The sequence below is a fragment of the Notamacropus eugenii genome, chromosome 2, assembly GCF_028372415.1.
Source record: "Notamacropus eugenii isolate mMacEug1 chromosome 2, mMacEug1.pri_v2, whole genome shotgun sequence".
NCBI classification, from domain to species: Eukaryota; Metazoa; Chordata; class Mammalia; order Diprotodontia; family Macropodidae; genus Notamacropus; species Notamacropus eugenii.
Genome location: NC_092873.1, coordinates 248,462,398 through 248,478,798, shown reverse-complemented (window position 1 = coordinate 248,478,798; position 16,401 = coordinate 248,462,398). Strand labels below are relative to the sequence as shown.

The window sequence follows — 16,401 nt, the reverse complement described above, 5'->3', positions numbered from 1 at the left end:
TACATGAACTTGACCATTAGGAAGTGGAAAGAGAGGCAAAGCTCAGGAAAGATTTAGTCCTGTGTAGTTCCTACTCCCCTCTCTCCATGGACTTTTCACTCTTGGACTTAATTGGCAGTCACAGCCTACAGACTTCTCAGAATAATGTATTAAAATTCATAAAATATACACAAGATCAGAAAGGAAATTAGTTCCATTGAAAAACAGAAATCAAAATGTGTATTTTTTAAAGAATCAAGTCCATGATCCTTCAGTTAAGAAACCCACTCTAGCTCCTCCTCTGCAGTTAAATTCAATCCTAATCAAAAAGAAGTCTAATGGAGCCCTAAGAAGACCACATTTGGCAGTCAATGTCAGGGAGTAACAGGGATATTGTACTCAGGTCTTAGGCACAGATCTATTACTAGTTGTCTATGTAACCTTAAGGAAATCATCAAACTTCTCCAACCTCACATATTTGTTTTTAAATTTCAAAGGTGCCATTCAACAATTAAATACTATAAATAATGAAGTCATTATGATGATTTCAAGCCAAATGGCACCAATATGGTAGCTTCAAACCAAATGAAAATGAAACAATTATCCAGTGACAGAAGACACCATCCTATTTGATCACCTCCCTACTTCTCTTTTATGTAAGACTTCCTTGATATCCTGTGGATTCAGTTAGTCAACACATATCAAGAGTGGCTGTGTGAAGAAGAAGTATTAAGCATATATTAAGAATAAGTATTACAGATGATAAAGAAATATAAGGTCTGTTTTGCTATTTCACAAAATTTAGCTTCTCTTTCCCCAAAAGAGTCAGATTTTTAACTTGCTTCTCTGAGCTCAGCGAAGCATACATACCACTTAGTGGACTACAGATTGACAGAATCAAGACTGTTTGTAGTCATTAAGGATGAATGAATGAACAAATGAAAAAGTATTTATCAAGTACTTACTATATGCCAAACCTACAGTGATCCAGTATTCTCAGACTTTTGCATCCCCCAAAAGGTTTGTTGTCAAGTAAAATCAAAGAATAAAATGGCATAGCAATATGGAAGGTCTATAACTTTTGTCCTCTGATGCCAGTCTAATGATGCAGCCCTACAATCATTTCTAATTCTATTTCACTTAGAATCTTCCAGGAACTTACTTTAAAAATTATTGAAATCACGAATTCTTTTCTTTCTCAGAAATTTAAAAAATAAAATCTTGAATTTTCCCTTGACTGCCAAGAATACTAAACTTCAGAAGGGGCTAAAGAAGTTGCAAAATACTAAGGATAGTCAAAAAAGTGTCTTCTGGTATGTTCAAATGGGATAATGAGAACAGAATTTCAGTGGATGGAAGTTACATTAAGGTGAACTTTTCTTCAGTATAAGGAAAATATATTTTTATCAATTAGAGTCTTCCCAAAAGAGAATGGGCTACCTTCAGAGATTCAGAGAATTTCAAAATTGGAAGGAACATTAGTGTCCATAAAGATCAACTCATATGGCCAAAAGAAACTCCCATTAAAACATACACACCACGTAAGGATCTAACAAGATCTTCAATGGAGGGAAGAAGAATACCTTCCAAAGTAGCTGATTCCACTTTTTGACAATTCTAAATGTTAGGAAATGTTTCTTGACATCAATCCTATATTTTCCTTTTTGTAACTTTCAACTTTCAGTCTTTCCTGGTCTGTCTTCTAGGTCCTAAGAGAACAAATAGAATCCTTCTTCTACATGGCAACATTTTATTATCATTTTATCACTTTAACATAGCTATCACATTCCTCCTAATTCTTTTTCTCCCCTAAGCTAACCATCCCCTAGTGCTCATGGGAGATGATCTCAAAGCCTTGTACCATCCTGGTTATCCCGTTCAAATGGGCAATGTCTTTGAACTGTGGTGTCCAAAACTAAATGATATACTCCAGGTGTGGTCTGACCAGGGCAGATGACAGAGGGACTGCCATCTCCTTATTTCTAGAAGCTATACTTTCCATGATGCCAAGATTGCATTAGTTTTGAGGTAGAAATGGGGTGCATTATACTGCTCCCTCATTTTGAATCATACAGAAAGTGACATAACTGAAAATAACCAATAAAAGGCTTGATAAGAATGTATTGGGTGTAGGGTACGGGGAGGGGAGGGAATACCTTTACAGGGCAGGAGATTAAAATAGATAACTTTTAAGGTCCATTCCATCTCCAAGAGGCAGAAAATGCTAGTGGAAAACACATTGGATTTTGAGAGCAAAAACTAGGATTTAAGTAACAATTCTGCCACTTACTGAGATGACAAGCCATTTCTTTCTCTATGATCCTGAGTTACTTTATCTGTAAAATAAAGACTGTGTACTAGATGGTCACTTAGTTGCCTTCTAGTTCTCAAATTCTTTTATTTGAACTTTAGTGAAATTATTTATGAAGGAAAATTCCTTTAAAATCATCAAAAGTTTCATGGCTATCTTTCCTCATCAAATTCTTATTCCTTAGCTCAGTTTCAAGTCATCCATCTACATGTAAAGGTCCTCAGGATACTGGCACACCAACAAATCTGACTTTGCTGACAAGGATAAGAAGGCCCCACAAAACTAATGATGCAAAATTGATACATATATTAAGGACATCTTAAGAATAGAATTTTTAGAACTGGAAAGCGGGGAGGATAAAATGTCCCTCATTTTCACGGATCTAGGGAGATTTGGTGTGGGATGAGAGGATGTGCCTGAGAAAGACTATGACAATATTGGAACAATGATGAAGGGATACTCAAAGTGGAAAACTGTAAATTCCTCCAATCATATGTTAGAGTTGAAAGGAAGTTTAGAAATCCTTACATCTAACTATTTTACATTTCTCTATCTGATCATTTTACATTTGCTAAGGGATGCCAGTGGCTGTCATTTTAAGGAAAGAGAATAATTAATTCAATTCAATTCAATAAGCATTTATTAAATACATACTATGTTACCAGGCGTGGTGCTAGCAATTGAGATTGTTGTCCAGTCATTTTTCAGTCATGTCCTACCTTTTGTGACCCCATTTGAGTTTTTCTAGAAAAAGATACTGGAGTAGTTTGCTATTTCCTTCTTCAGCTCATTTTACAGTTGAGGAAACTAAGGCAAAGAGGGTTAAGTGACTTATCCAGAGTCATACAGCTAGTAACAGTCTGAGGACACATTTGAACTCACAAAGATGAGTCTTCCTGACTTCCAGTACTCTATTCAGGCCTGTCCCACCTAGCTGCCCATAAATGGGAATACAAAGACATAAAGGAAATAGTCCCTGACTTCAAAAAAACTTAGATTTTATTTGGGGAAAACAATATGTACATAGATATTACAGGCTAACTTGCCAAATTTATACAAAATAAATGAGAACTATTTGCAGCGAGGGGAGGGACACCCTAAGGACTAGGGAACAACAAAGCATTGTATAAAAGGGAGCACTTGAACTGAGCCTTTACTAGGGGTAGGTTAAGTGATTTGCTCAGGGTCACACACTCAGGAGTCAATCCATCTGGAATTAGAATCCATGCATCCTAACACTGTCCAAAAGTTAGTGAAAACCTAGCTTTGGTTGCCCACTAGATGAAAAATTACACAAGTCATCCACTTCATCACAATCTAAAACATTGGGAAAAGTTTATGAAGTGCCTCTTTTTGAAGCAACTTTGTGTTTGTTTGAATACAGCTATCATTAGGCTTATATAACTAATATTTGTCAGGGCCGCCCACGTGCTTTCGCAATATAAATACCGTTCCTTCTCCTTAGCTGTCAGCATCTGTATAATTTTAAAAGTTCAGCATAGCAGAAGAAGTACATATTTATCTAACAGCTTCTTCACAATTATAGATCTGGGCTATAGTTTTCAGTTTGTTCCCTTGTGTAACAAGGAGGGGAATGAAATGATGTGGAGGTTTGGAGCTGGAATGTTAAGGCTGGATGCTGGGCTGCAATTAGACTGGATTTTTTTCCCCTCCATGTGTAATGCACAGGTTGGAACATAACAAGGCAGTAATTTCTCCTAACAACAAAGCCTCAACTTTCAAGTTTGAAGTCAGAACCTGTTTCCCAATGCCAGTGTTCTCAGGTCTTTATAGCAGCAAATTGCCACCTCTCTCCACTCCCTTGCCCTCCCTGCCACACCACCCTTTAAACCTTCAAAATAAAACACAAGAGAAAATTAAATGGGCTGCCTGCCACCTTCCTGGAGTCTGGTAATAGTACCCTGTATTTGAAGCTACCCTTGGACTCCAAACTATTTTTTTTGGCTGCCCAAAAGGACAGAATACATGCTAACCAGTGAGGAGCTAATGATGACTTGCAATGGAGAAAGTGAAATTAAGCTGCCACATTATTGAAAGGACATTTTCAACAGCAGCAAAAGCGCCAACATTCTTTTTTATGAGAGCAGGGATATAATATGCCATGCTCCTTTGAGACGAAGGAAGGAAACACAGGTGACTGAAAAGCATGGTGGGGGTTACAGAAAAGAAGAGGAAAGCCAAGGAGTACAAATGCTCTGTAGACATTAGAAATTCCTCCAACTCCAGTCTAACATGTGTGCTTAAATCTGCTTCACACTCAGTTTTTGAAAAAAGCACTTGGAAATAAACTTAGGCCAGTTTACTTAGGTGAGCCACCAAGAACGATAGATGAAATGGGGGAGAGGGGAATACCCAAAAAGAGGAGTCATTACTGATGTAAGTGTATTGAATTACCACTTGTTTTAAGGTTCCCCAAATAATAAGGATATTTGAGTCACTGGAAGTATGAGCTAAAAAAAGTATCATGTTTTCTTTATTTCTTTAATTACATGTGTGTGCATGTATGCATTTATATGCATACATGTGCTATATTCTATGATTTTGTTTTTAAAGTGCAATATATTACAGAAAAAAGAGACCATTATGTTTCTTCATCAATTATCTTCCTTCATCAGTTTAATAATATATAATTGTGATAATGGGTATTTATTTATCGTGCATTCCATGGAAAATGGCCTTTGGGTTCCTAACTTAATCGAATAAGCAGATAATTCAAATAAAAAAGGCAGCAGGGGCCAGTGGGAGCCAGGGAAAGAGACCAAGAAAGACAAAAATCCTTGGTCTACTTAAATATATTAATAAAACCAGAGAGGGCTTTCTCTCTTTTGTAATGAGTGAAAAATGTCTTTAATTTAATCTGTTTAGTCTGAGAAATTATTTATACTCCTTTTCCCTCACACCGGAGCTCTGCCTCCTGCTGGAAGGGATCATCTGTACTAATCATGTGTGTAGTAGCAAATTGAGTTGGTGTGATGCAGGTTATATTCCTCTCTTTAGAAGATGCATATAATAATACTGTATTTAGCATCTTTCATGGGAGGACCTCAAACCATTTTAGCCTGTGCATTATTCCTCACAGTTGCCTCATTAGGAAGGTGGCAAATGTGATTATCTTTAATTAGGATAAACTGAGGCATAGAGTCTCACCCCAGGTCATGGAACAAAGCAGCTGTGCAGCTAGAAAGTAATCACAGTCAGCAATGTCCAGAGTTTCATATTAAAGCTAATGATTGCGGGGGCGGGGGTCAAAAGTACTGAAGGCCATTGAGAGAGGTCATGCATGCTTAAAGTAAAGAATAACTTTACAATTTTATCTCTTTTAAGCGCCTCAAAGAGAATAAGCCACATCTGGGGGACTCCTTCCTGTGGACAAGGCTCTTTGCCACAGAGAATTTTATACTTGCTGAGCTGACCTCAGGCTGTTCCAGCAGAGGTGACCTTTTACATTTCAAAGTACAGGCACTTCTAATTTGAAGGGAGCTCATTATACTGAAGTTCAAACTTTCAGTAAGGCAGGGCACTAATTTACTTTATTGAACCTGTAAGTTTAGTCTTAAGGGATACTTAGAGTATATTAGGAAGGAGAGGGTGGAACCTACTGGTACAGTATGATACTGCAATCTACCTCTATTAGACATTAAGAGAAACCTAGGAAAAAGGAAAGAAGCTGAGATGATAGATTTAAAGATGGAAAGGACCTTAAAGGTCACTTAATCCATCTGCATCATGTTACCATTAAAGAAACCAAGGCCTGGAAAGATTAAAGTGACTTATTGAGTCATTTATGTAGGTTGTGTCAAATTCAGAATTTGAATCCAGGCCCGCTGATTCCAAATCCAATACTTTCCCCACTATACCACTATCCCTTTTAGAAGGTGTTATAGAGGTGTCTCTCAGTCAGGAGTCCCTGCTGACTTGGAAATTCAATGATTCTGAGCCATATAGCATCACCTGAATAAGTGGAAATCAGTTTGTAAAAACTAAAATATATGTGCACATTGGAGTGATTCCCTTAGTTATGGGAGAAATCCCTGTGGTATGAAGAAGGGAAGAGAGAAGATCTTAGAATCAAGACAATTACTTTGAACAAACAAACAAAAAATCCTAAGCCAGGTCAATGGTGCATGAGCTCAATACTGTTTGAGTAGAACCGAGAAATCACCCAGTTCCCTCTCCAACACCATCCTCAAAAGGTTTGAGGAATCCCTCCCAAATTTGTATGCTTTCCTTTTAATCTGCTATCAATCAATCATCTTAAATAAGCCCTTGCTGAACTTTTTCAAATCTTTATAATCTCCCTGGCTAATGAAATCTATAATATCATAACCATTAAGTATGAAGATCTCATTTCTTTTATTTATCCTAATTTTTCTTTAAGTTCAATAGTATTCTCCCAAGTTCCAGTAGTACATTCTGTACTACTGGGGGGAAAATTCATGATTTTATAGATTCTGATTATATCTTACTGTTGTAGATGGAACTTAAATCAACTCAGTAAGAATTTATCTGGCACCTGCTATGTGTCAGGTGGTGCGTTAGGTGTCAGAAACAGAAATCTCTGCCCTCAAAGAGCTTACAATGTTTTTGTTTGTTTGTTTTGGTAGAGGGGAGGCACAACATGTACACAAATGAGTAAATAAAAATGAATTTGGGGAGAATCATTAAAAACTGGAGGACTCAGGAAAAATATTTTGAACTTCAGATGAACCTTGCAGGAAAGAAACAGATTTCTGGAGGCAGAGATAGGATGAAAGGCAAGGGAAACATTCAAAGTACAGTATAAAGCCTGTTCAAAGGTTTGGAGATGGGTAGTGTACAGGAAACCACAAATGAGTAAGTTTGACTGGAATGGGGTATTTTAGGAGAAGAAAAGTTAAATGAACCTGGAAAGAAATTTTCAGTTGGTTTGTGAATAGCTTTAAATGCCAAACAGAGGGGTTTGTATTTAAAAGAGACTAACTGAATTTGCTTGAGAAGAGAAAAGACATGGTTAGAACTGAACTTTTGGGACATCAGTTTGACAACTGGGTACAGGATGAATTGGATAGAGGAGAAGCTGGATAAAGGGAGATCAATTATGAGATTAATGCAATAGTCCAGGTAAGAATCGATGAACCCAGCTATTGCCCACATAAGTGGAAAGGCCGACATTGTGTCTTCTTTTTGTCTGTCTCCTTAGTGGCAAGCATTAGTGCCTTGCACATAACAGACATTTAAACATAATTGCTGAGTTAAATTTAAATTTTAAATCCAGTCATTTCCTAGCTGTATAGCCCTGAACAAGTCACAACCTTTCTGGATCTCAGCTTTCTCATCTGTGAAATTGGGATAATTTCCCTACCTCCTACGGTTGTTGGGAGGACAAATACATGTGTAGTATTTTGTAAACCATTAAGTGCTGTGGAAATGTCAGTGATGAAAAAAGATTATATCCTCTCAATTTTCATCTTTCTAAACAAAAAAAAATACTACTTTTTTTTTTTAGTCCATACTCACATAGAAGGCTCTCTTCCCAGAACCCTTTCTGTATCAGGCCTTATGTCTTCCTTAGGCTCTAATGATCAGAATTGTCTTTCAGAACAGGAGCAGGACCTCGTAGTTATTCATTACACATTCTCCTGAGAGTGCCCTAGCAAAGTCTGATTGAACCGCACTACTAAACTTGCTTATGTCAGACTTACTACAGCATATTACAGTATTTTAACTAGGAATCTGGTGATACATTGGCTCTGGATGAGTGAGTCTCCCCTTGAAAGAGACACAAGCCCCATAAAAATGGAGACTCAAGGGTGGATGCCAAGTGGACAAAAATTTTTTATGTGTTTTCTCCCCTCTGCAATTCTAAAGAAACTTAAGGAAAAAAATCTTCATTCATTTAACATTTTGTGCCTATAACATGAAACAATGTCAGGTGTTAGGCAAGATATAAAAATGAATGACAAGGTCCCCTACCTTCATGGAGTTTTTAATCCAATAGGGAGTGATGAGGCATATACACAAATAATGATAGAACAGAATAGAATATGATAGCAGAAATATGAACAAAATATGCTGAAAATTGATGGGAGGGAGAGACCTCTTCCAGATGGGAGAGTTCAGATAAGGATTCATGGAGAGCATAGTGTTTGAGCTGGGGTTTGAATGATGAATAGGAATTTAAAAGACTGAGGTAGAATAAAGGGAAAGGATTCTAGTTATTGAGAATATCACGGAATCATGGACTCAAAGAATTTTAGAGTTAGAAGGAAACTCTGTAGCCATCTGCTAGATGAAGAAACCCCTGCTATTATGTACCCAGTAAGTGATCACCCAGTCTCTGCTTACTAACCTCCAAGGAGGGGAACTCACCATTTCTTGAGCAACCCATTCTGTTTTTGGATAGTTTAAACAACTGGGAAGCTTTCCCTGACATTAAACCTGAATCTGACTATAACTTTCAGCCATTACTCCTGGCTCTGCTGCATGGAGCCAAAAAGAACAAATCTAATATCTTTTCCAAATGACAGTCCCTCTGATACTTGAACACAAATGACATGCTCAGCTCCTTCACCAAGCCTCATGTCATAAACTCTGGGCTCTTCACAATCCTAGTTGCCTTGTTCTGGACACAGTCTAGTTTATCATGGTCCTTCTTAAAGGAGGGTGCCCAGAACTGAAGGCAATACCTGATATGAAATCCGACCAGGGCTCAGTAAAGTAGGATTATCTCTTCCTGGAAGCTAGGTTCCTCCTAATGCATGAGCAAAAGTATGACAGCAGCAGGCAAACATGAATGCATTCTATTTTGACAATGGTATAAAGGGTATAGAAAAAACACAGTGGAGTAAGGTAGATTAGAGTCAATTTGTGGAGAGTTTTGAATGCCAGGCTAAGAATGCCACCCCCTTGAGAAGTAAGTGGATTAGTTCCAAAATTGGAGCTTTGTTCAGGTATGTTAAAGTAATTAATCTCTGATCTCTGATCAAAATTGGTTTCTAGACCACACATAGCTTTGAAAAACTAAATCTGACTTTCACAATAAATATGACGTAGTAACACCTACAGGAAAGACTAACTAGGCTATCCAAACATCATATTTTTAAATGGCTCTGAGTCATTTTGCAACAGAGACTCAAAGAGTCTGTGAAACCAAAGAGAGAACTGTTATTGTTTGTTGGTAGTTGTTAAATATGAACAGTAAAAAATAGAATGTTCCAGCTGGACAAAGACTCTTAGAAACCACATACTGCACCGGCCTGATTTTAAAGACTAGGATACTGAGAACCAAGGGTAGGGGGAAGAAAGTGCCCAGGATCACAGATTTTTCAGAAAGGGACATAACGCTAAGAGACTGATATGCAGGATAGTTTAAAAGCCATATAGACTGGTTATAAAATTCTGTAGTACAAAGAAACGACAGAAACAATGGTCCTAAGATGGATGGGTGGTTTTTCTTATGTAGTTTTCCTGTAATTATTTATTAAAATATAGTACGTCTCATATTTCCCACTTGCATGAGATGATGGATCAATCTGATCTGGAATTCCTAAAGAACTGCTAGCAGGAAACCTGGTCTGTTAGAGAAAGCACGAGAAAGGATCCAGGCACAGGAAATACAGCATGTGTGGAATCTGCAAAGGTACATTAAGATAAATAAGTGTTATTTATTGACTGCTCAGGGGCACAGTGAATAGGGCCCTGGGCCTGGAATCAGGAATAACTCAGTTCAAACCTGGCCTCAGACATTTACTGCATGTGTGACCTAGGGAAAGTCACTTAACCCTGCTTGCCTCAGTTTCCTCATCTGTAAAATGAACTGGAGAAGGAAATGGCAAACCACTCTGGTATCTTTGCCAAGATAACCCTAAATGGGGTCATGAATTCAGACATGCCTGAACAACAATATTGACTTAAGTTCTATTAAGTGAAGCCTGGAGTAACCACCAATCCCGAGGGTCTCATTAGCACACAATATGGAGCTTTATTTGCACTATGCCATTATTTTGAGTATTTGAATTATTTTGTCTGACCCCAGTTCATATATCTCAGATTGTTCAGAGAACCTATATACTGTGTCTCTTGATTCTCCAGACACAATTAATATAGCCTGTATTGTGATGTCAGATCCCTACCATGCCAATGTCTGGTGATGATACTAATCAAAGTATTTATGCTGGCCCATTATTCATACTACATAAAAAGTTCATACCTACATTATGTTGTCCCAACTGAAAACCATGGGATTATCAGAGTGGTGATAGTTGCGAATGACCCTCAGTCATTTCCCAGTTGATAAAAAAAGAAAAAAAAAACACCAGTATTTTTGCCACTGAATGCCCCAGGATTTAGGAGTTTGGGGACTTGGGAAAAGGGAGGAGACAGAAATGGCACATTGTCGCTATTATGTATCCCTTACCTGATAAATAGCCATTTGAATCCATCAGCAAACAAGTACAAAAAAAACCAAAACAAAAAAAAAAAACAGAAGGGGCCCATTGATTCAATTAAATAAATAAATAACTGATGCAGAGGGAGCAGTTGACCTGCCAGACTACTATAGGAATAATGAAATATTTAAAGTTCATAATGACCTGAATCTAGGAAGACTTCAATAAGGCTTCCAAAATATTCTAAGGAATTAACTTAGCAAGATCACAGATATTAAGACATAATATAATACATTATAAAATAACATAAAATCATATTTATAAGATAATAAAAGGAACTAAACCTAAAATTTGATTACTATTAGGAAGTCTAAGGTGAGGAAATTAGCCCTTTCCTCTCTTCCCCATCCCTTTCCATTTTTTTTCTCATCTTATTTTCTTCCCCTTTCTACTTTCCCTCCCCCAATCCTTCTTTCTCCCCTTTGATGTGATATGAAGCAATAAAACATCATAATATGACATAAATGGTATGGTACGATATGACATGATATAATATCATTTTTGTCTTATGCCATCATATTGTACTGTTAAATCACATTTATATGTTATGTTAAATTACTTCATTTTATTATAATAATTCATTAATTGCATATAGTACAAAAGTACTACAGAAGCACTGGGGAAGATTGAATTATCAATAAGAAATAGACCCTGTCCTCAAGATGTTTGTAATTTAGTAGGAGGATAAGACCCAAGCACAGATAGCTGTAATAACAACAATAGCTAACATTTATATATCACGTACTTCCTGTCAGGTGCTATGCTAAACTCTTCATAATTATTATCTCATCTGATCCTCCTAACAACTCGGGGAATGAGATACTATAATTTTTTTTTCATTTTACAGATGAGAAAACTGAGGTAAGCAGAAGTTAGGTGAAATTCCCAGGGTCATACTGCTTGTAAGAGTCTCAAGTCACATTTGAACTCAGATCTTCCTGATTCCAGGAATGCCTTGATGTTCCACAATAAATTATATGATATATTCATTTAGTAAGTCAAAAAACAAAGTGCTACGTGAGGTTGGAAGGCTTGGGTTATCGTTGACCAGGGTAATCAGGGAAGATTTCCAATAGGAGGCAGCATTTGAATCTGTAATTTTGAAATATATACACTAAGAATCCGTTATTTTACTGATAATTTTTAGATTAATAGCCTACTATTCCATGTACATACCAAATACCTCTGAATCCTGATGTCACTGAATTCTTTGGGGGTTTTTTCTCTACAGATCAGATTTTGTGTTTATAAAGAAAATGGAGTTTGAAAGGCACAGATCACAGATATAAGTATACACATACATATGCCCTCAATCTATTATTGATGGAGCATTATACAGGACAAAATGTGGAGGTATTATGAAACAATTATCCTTCCTCAGACTTGGCTTTGCCTATCCATTGAAGAGCTTAAAAGGAATCAAAGTAAATACCCCTTTCCTACATCCAACTTTTCCTTTCCCACCTGAAGCACTTCTGCTGAGTCTGTTCAATTTTTTCCATTGCCTCTTGAACTGAACAAGCTCAAACATCAACCAGACAGCTTTGCATCAGTCACTTATAGAGGAAGAAACAGAAAGCTATTGTGAGGAGGCGAAGAAAATAAAAAGGGTTGGGAGACCCTAAGGAAACACACACACACACACACACACACACACACGTTAAGTCACAAGAAAATAAGAATTAATTCTATTTAGGGGGAAAAAAAGGTGATGTGGGTTAATATCGTAGAAGAACTGGGGTATTTTTTTAAGTAAGGAAGATTAGGAGAGTATCTGAAATGTTCCCATCTCTCAGCTCATTCATAGGATCATAGGATTCAAAGCTGGAAGAAACTTTAGGGAGCATTTGACCCAACTTCAGTGCTCTGGACGCATGGTTTATTGTTGCATAGATTAGCATTTTACAGTCTTTTAAAGCTGTTTATCTCTAAGGAGTTTTCATTTTATAAATCGTTCTCCTTGTTTGGCTCACTTCCATTTGCATCACTTCGCAGAGGTCTCACTAGTTTCCTTTCAAACTGCTTCACCATTTCATTTCACTTCTTCATTTCTTACAGAAAAATAACATTTTGTCATATTCTTTTGCCATAGTTTATTTAGCCTTTCTCACATAGGTGGGCACTTAGGTTGCAGCTACATTAGGAAAACCTAGACTTAATTTCTTTTAAAAAATTATACCTCTCAGAGTGAGAGAATAAAGAATGGTAATTCACAAAATAATGACCATTGTGTATAAGATAAGATGCTACCATAAACAGTATATCAGCTAAAGTAATAAAACTAGAGAAAAAGAGGGCAACTTGAGTGGGCATTTCATGCACTTGAAATAGGAGTTATTTTCTGCTTCTACTGAGGGCAAAACTAAATTCCAATGAGTATGACTAAGTCTGACACAGGTCTAAAAGAATGTTGTTTCTTTTGTCAAGAATGGATATAATAACTAAGTCTTCTCCAGACATATTTAAGATGAAGTGCAGCTTACATTCATATAGGACTTTACAATTACAAAGTAACTTCACATATTTTGAGCTTTACAATCCCTGCATAGTCTTGTCATCTGAATTTTACAAATGAGAAAACTGAGGCTTCAAATTGTTAAGTGACTAACCCAGAGTCACAGAGTTACTCAAGGGAAGACTTAGAACTCAGAGCCAAGTCTCCTTACTTCAAGTCCAGGGTGCTTCCAGTTCTAAATGCTGATACTTAAAAGACAGGTGCTTATCTTAACAGAAAATGTAGGTGTAAAGGAGATGGGAAAGGAATTGATATCTCAGTGTCCCTTCAGACTGTATTCATCTGAAACTAATAGCAGAAAAACTAAGCATATACTTCAGCAAATTGATGCTATATTTTATTCCATGGCATTTACTGAATGCAGAGGTTTTGCCTACGGTTTAAAAAAAATAGAAAAAAAAAAAGAAAAAGAAAAACCTTTCCACAATGAGAGCTGCATTATGGCAGTAAACATGCGTGCACATACACCACCCACTAGATTTCATGGATGCTGATAATGTCTAGTTGAAGGGAAAATGCAGCCTATTGAGGCTCACAACTGCAATTACCATAACCTCTGCTCTCTTAGGGATCTGGCTGGTGAAGCGGATTAATGCACAAGCTGTTGGGATTCTCTAGAGGACTGAGTTCAAATCCTGAGCTTAGGTCATAAGTAAAGATGAAGGCAGTTAGTGTAATGCTTTATCCCCATCTGGGAACCTTGCAAAGCCATTGCATAGTTTGTTATGATTATTAATCTTTGTTCAGGAAAAGCACAGGATTGAATTTAGTAAATTGATCCTCATGTAGAGACCTTAGTAAAAGCCCAAATCCTAGGCATTCCTTGAATTCATTCTTGGCTTTTTCAAAGGAAAAAGTGTTTTTTTTCCTAAAGGCATTCAAACACACTGAGATTGTTTCTACATTGGCACAAAGAAGTATATTATTTGCAAAACATCCCAATGTGGACTAAATGTGAACAGAAGGATATGTTTGCTGCTATAGGCATAGATAATTACTAAGAGCATTATGAAAAGACTTCCCTGTCCAATTCCCTGCCTTTTTTCTGACAGGTTTATTTCTACTGGATTTGCAGAGCTCCATGTGCCTTTGAGTGGTTTGCTGATCTTTTGTTTTTGCTGGAAACTCAGATGGCTGAGAAGGGAAAAACCAATTTTCTGAGTTATCATATATTTCTTACTGGATGGGATGAGAATCAGGTATTAATGAAACCCTGAAACTAGTGGTGTGCTGGTAAATATTTAATAACCAGTTCTCTTGGGGGGGAAATGTGCACAAACTTTTAAGTTTAATCTCCATTATTAACACTTTCTTCAATACTTTTTTGAGTCTGGACAATCAACAAAATAACAAATCAAGTCCTGAATTGTGGTGTTTGCCTACTTCCAAGGTGTAACACTCACATTGAAAATTTAACAAATGGGGTGAGGTGGTTGGAGTTGGTTCCAGTGCACTCCTTCCTGAAGTTGAGTATGCCTACTTGATTTTCTAAATGATATATTCAATAAATAGGAATAATTCAAAAAAAGAGAGGTAAAATGGCAAAACAAGTAGAGAGCCAGTCTCTAAATCAAGAAGACTTGGGTTCAAATTCTGCCTCTTATACATATTGGCTACATGACTCTGGACAAGACATTAACCTCTCAATTGTTGTTCGGTTGTGTCCAACTCTTCATGACCCCATGGACCACAGCATACCAATACTGTCCATGGGGCTTTCTTGGCAAAAATACTGGAGTGGTTTGCCATTTTCTTCTTCAGGGAATTAAGGCAAACAGAGGTTAAGCAATTTGCCCAGGGTTGCACAGCCAGTAAGCGTCTGAGGCCATGTGTGAACTTAGGTCTTTCTGACTCCAGGTACAGTGCTCCATCCACTGAGCCACCTAGCTACCTCCAAACTCTAAGTACTTCAAGTAACTCTCTAGGACAAGAAGCTACAGAACAGGTGTTGATTTGCCTTGGTGGAGGTCATTAGGATAAAATCACAGTTCCAGACAAAGTATCTACATAATTATCTGAAGACATTAAAAGATAATTTCTAATTTATTTTTAAAAGAAAAAGAAACAGAAGGTAGGTGCTAAGAGAAACTCACTAGAACTCTTAAGAATTCTAGAGTTTACGACTGACATTGCTTACAAATAGAAAAAGTATTTGGAAACATGGGATCAAATTTATCACATGAGGCCACATTGTTCACTTCAAGAAAAACACTGGACCCTATGTTCCTAATGGATTGTTGCCAATATCCTAAGCACCTTTCAGGAGCATAGCAATGTACTGGGAGCATAGCAGTGTACTGGGAGCTAACTGTATAGATTTCAATGGGAAACTCTCAAAGGCTTACCTTCAAATATACAGATTGCAAACTGTGAGAGCTTCAACAGAGAATAACTAAAACACTCAATTAATTGAAAAGACTATTGAGGATTCTCTCTCTTTAGGCATTCTTATAAATTGTGTGTGCTAAGAATCTAAAAAAAAGGAAAGGCAAATTCTGTGCTGTATGTTTTTAAAGTATTAGGTCTTGATTTCTACTAAACACAATAGAAGTCAAAAAATGATACAAAGTTTTATATCAATAATGGTCTTTTAGTGTTGGAAATGCTGAATGATGAATATTATATCATAAACCTTTGCTTTTTTCTCTTTAAATGGGACTTATCAATGAACCAATTATTAGAATATGGATTGTGCTATTCCAACCAGTATTTTGCAGCAGGTGGTATTGATATTTACTTCCAAGTAAAGTGTATTAAACCCAAGGAGATTTGCATTAATAACTGCATTTGCAAATGGATTCTCTATCTCTCTCTTGGTTTGGCCCTGCAGAGCAACACTTTAATTTGCCTCTATGCTTCTGCAAATGAATGAGGGTTTGCTTGCTGGTCTACAGCTAAATGAATTTTTATGGTCTGTTTGCAACACTAGTTAAATATCTTGATTCCTTGGCATTATGTTGAAGTTAGATTTCATTGGAAGCCAAATTTCACACTTCTAGATGAGTTAAATAATGTTAACTACATTTTCTAAACAGTTTTTCTCCTCCATTTAAGTGGCATGTGAATAAATGGGATTTTTGATCAATAATACAGCTCCTTCATATTTGTAGAGTTCTTTACAATTACATAGTCACTGCTTTACATACATA

At 36.9% G+C, this 16,401-nt stretch overlaps 1 protein-coding gene across 2 annotated transcripts in view; it reads left to right on the top strand.

Moving 5' to 3' along the window:
* Positions 1-16,401, top strand: part of NOX3 (NADPH oxidase 3) — a 92,783-nt gene that overhangs the window by 53,109 nt on the left and 23,273 nt on the right. Inside the window, exon 11 of one of the 2 annotated variants that reach the window (XM_072643762.1) lies at positions 14,305-14,451. The exons of the other annotated variant lie outside the window; for it this stretch is intronic. Coding sequence (XP_072499863.1) covers positions 14,305-14,451 — 147 coding nt within the window. The remainder of the gene's footprint in view (positions 1-14,304; positions 14,452-16,401) is intronic. 2 annotated transcript variants of the gene reach the window in all.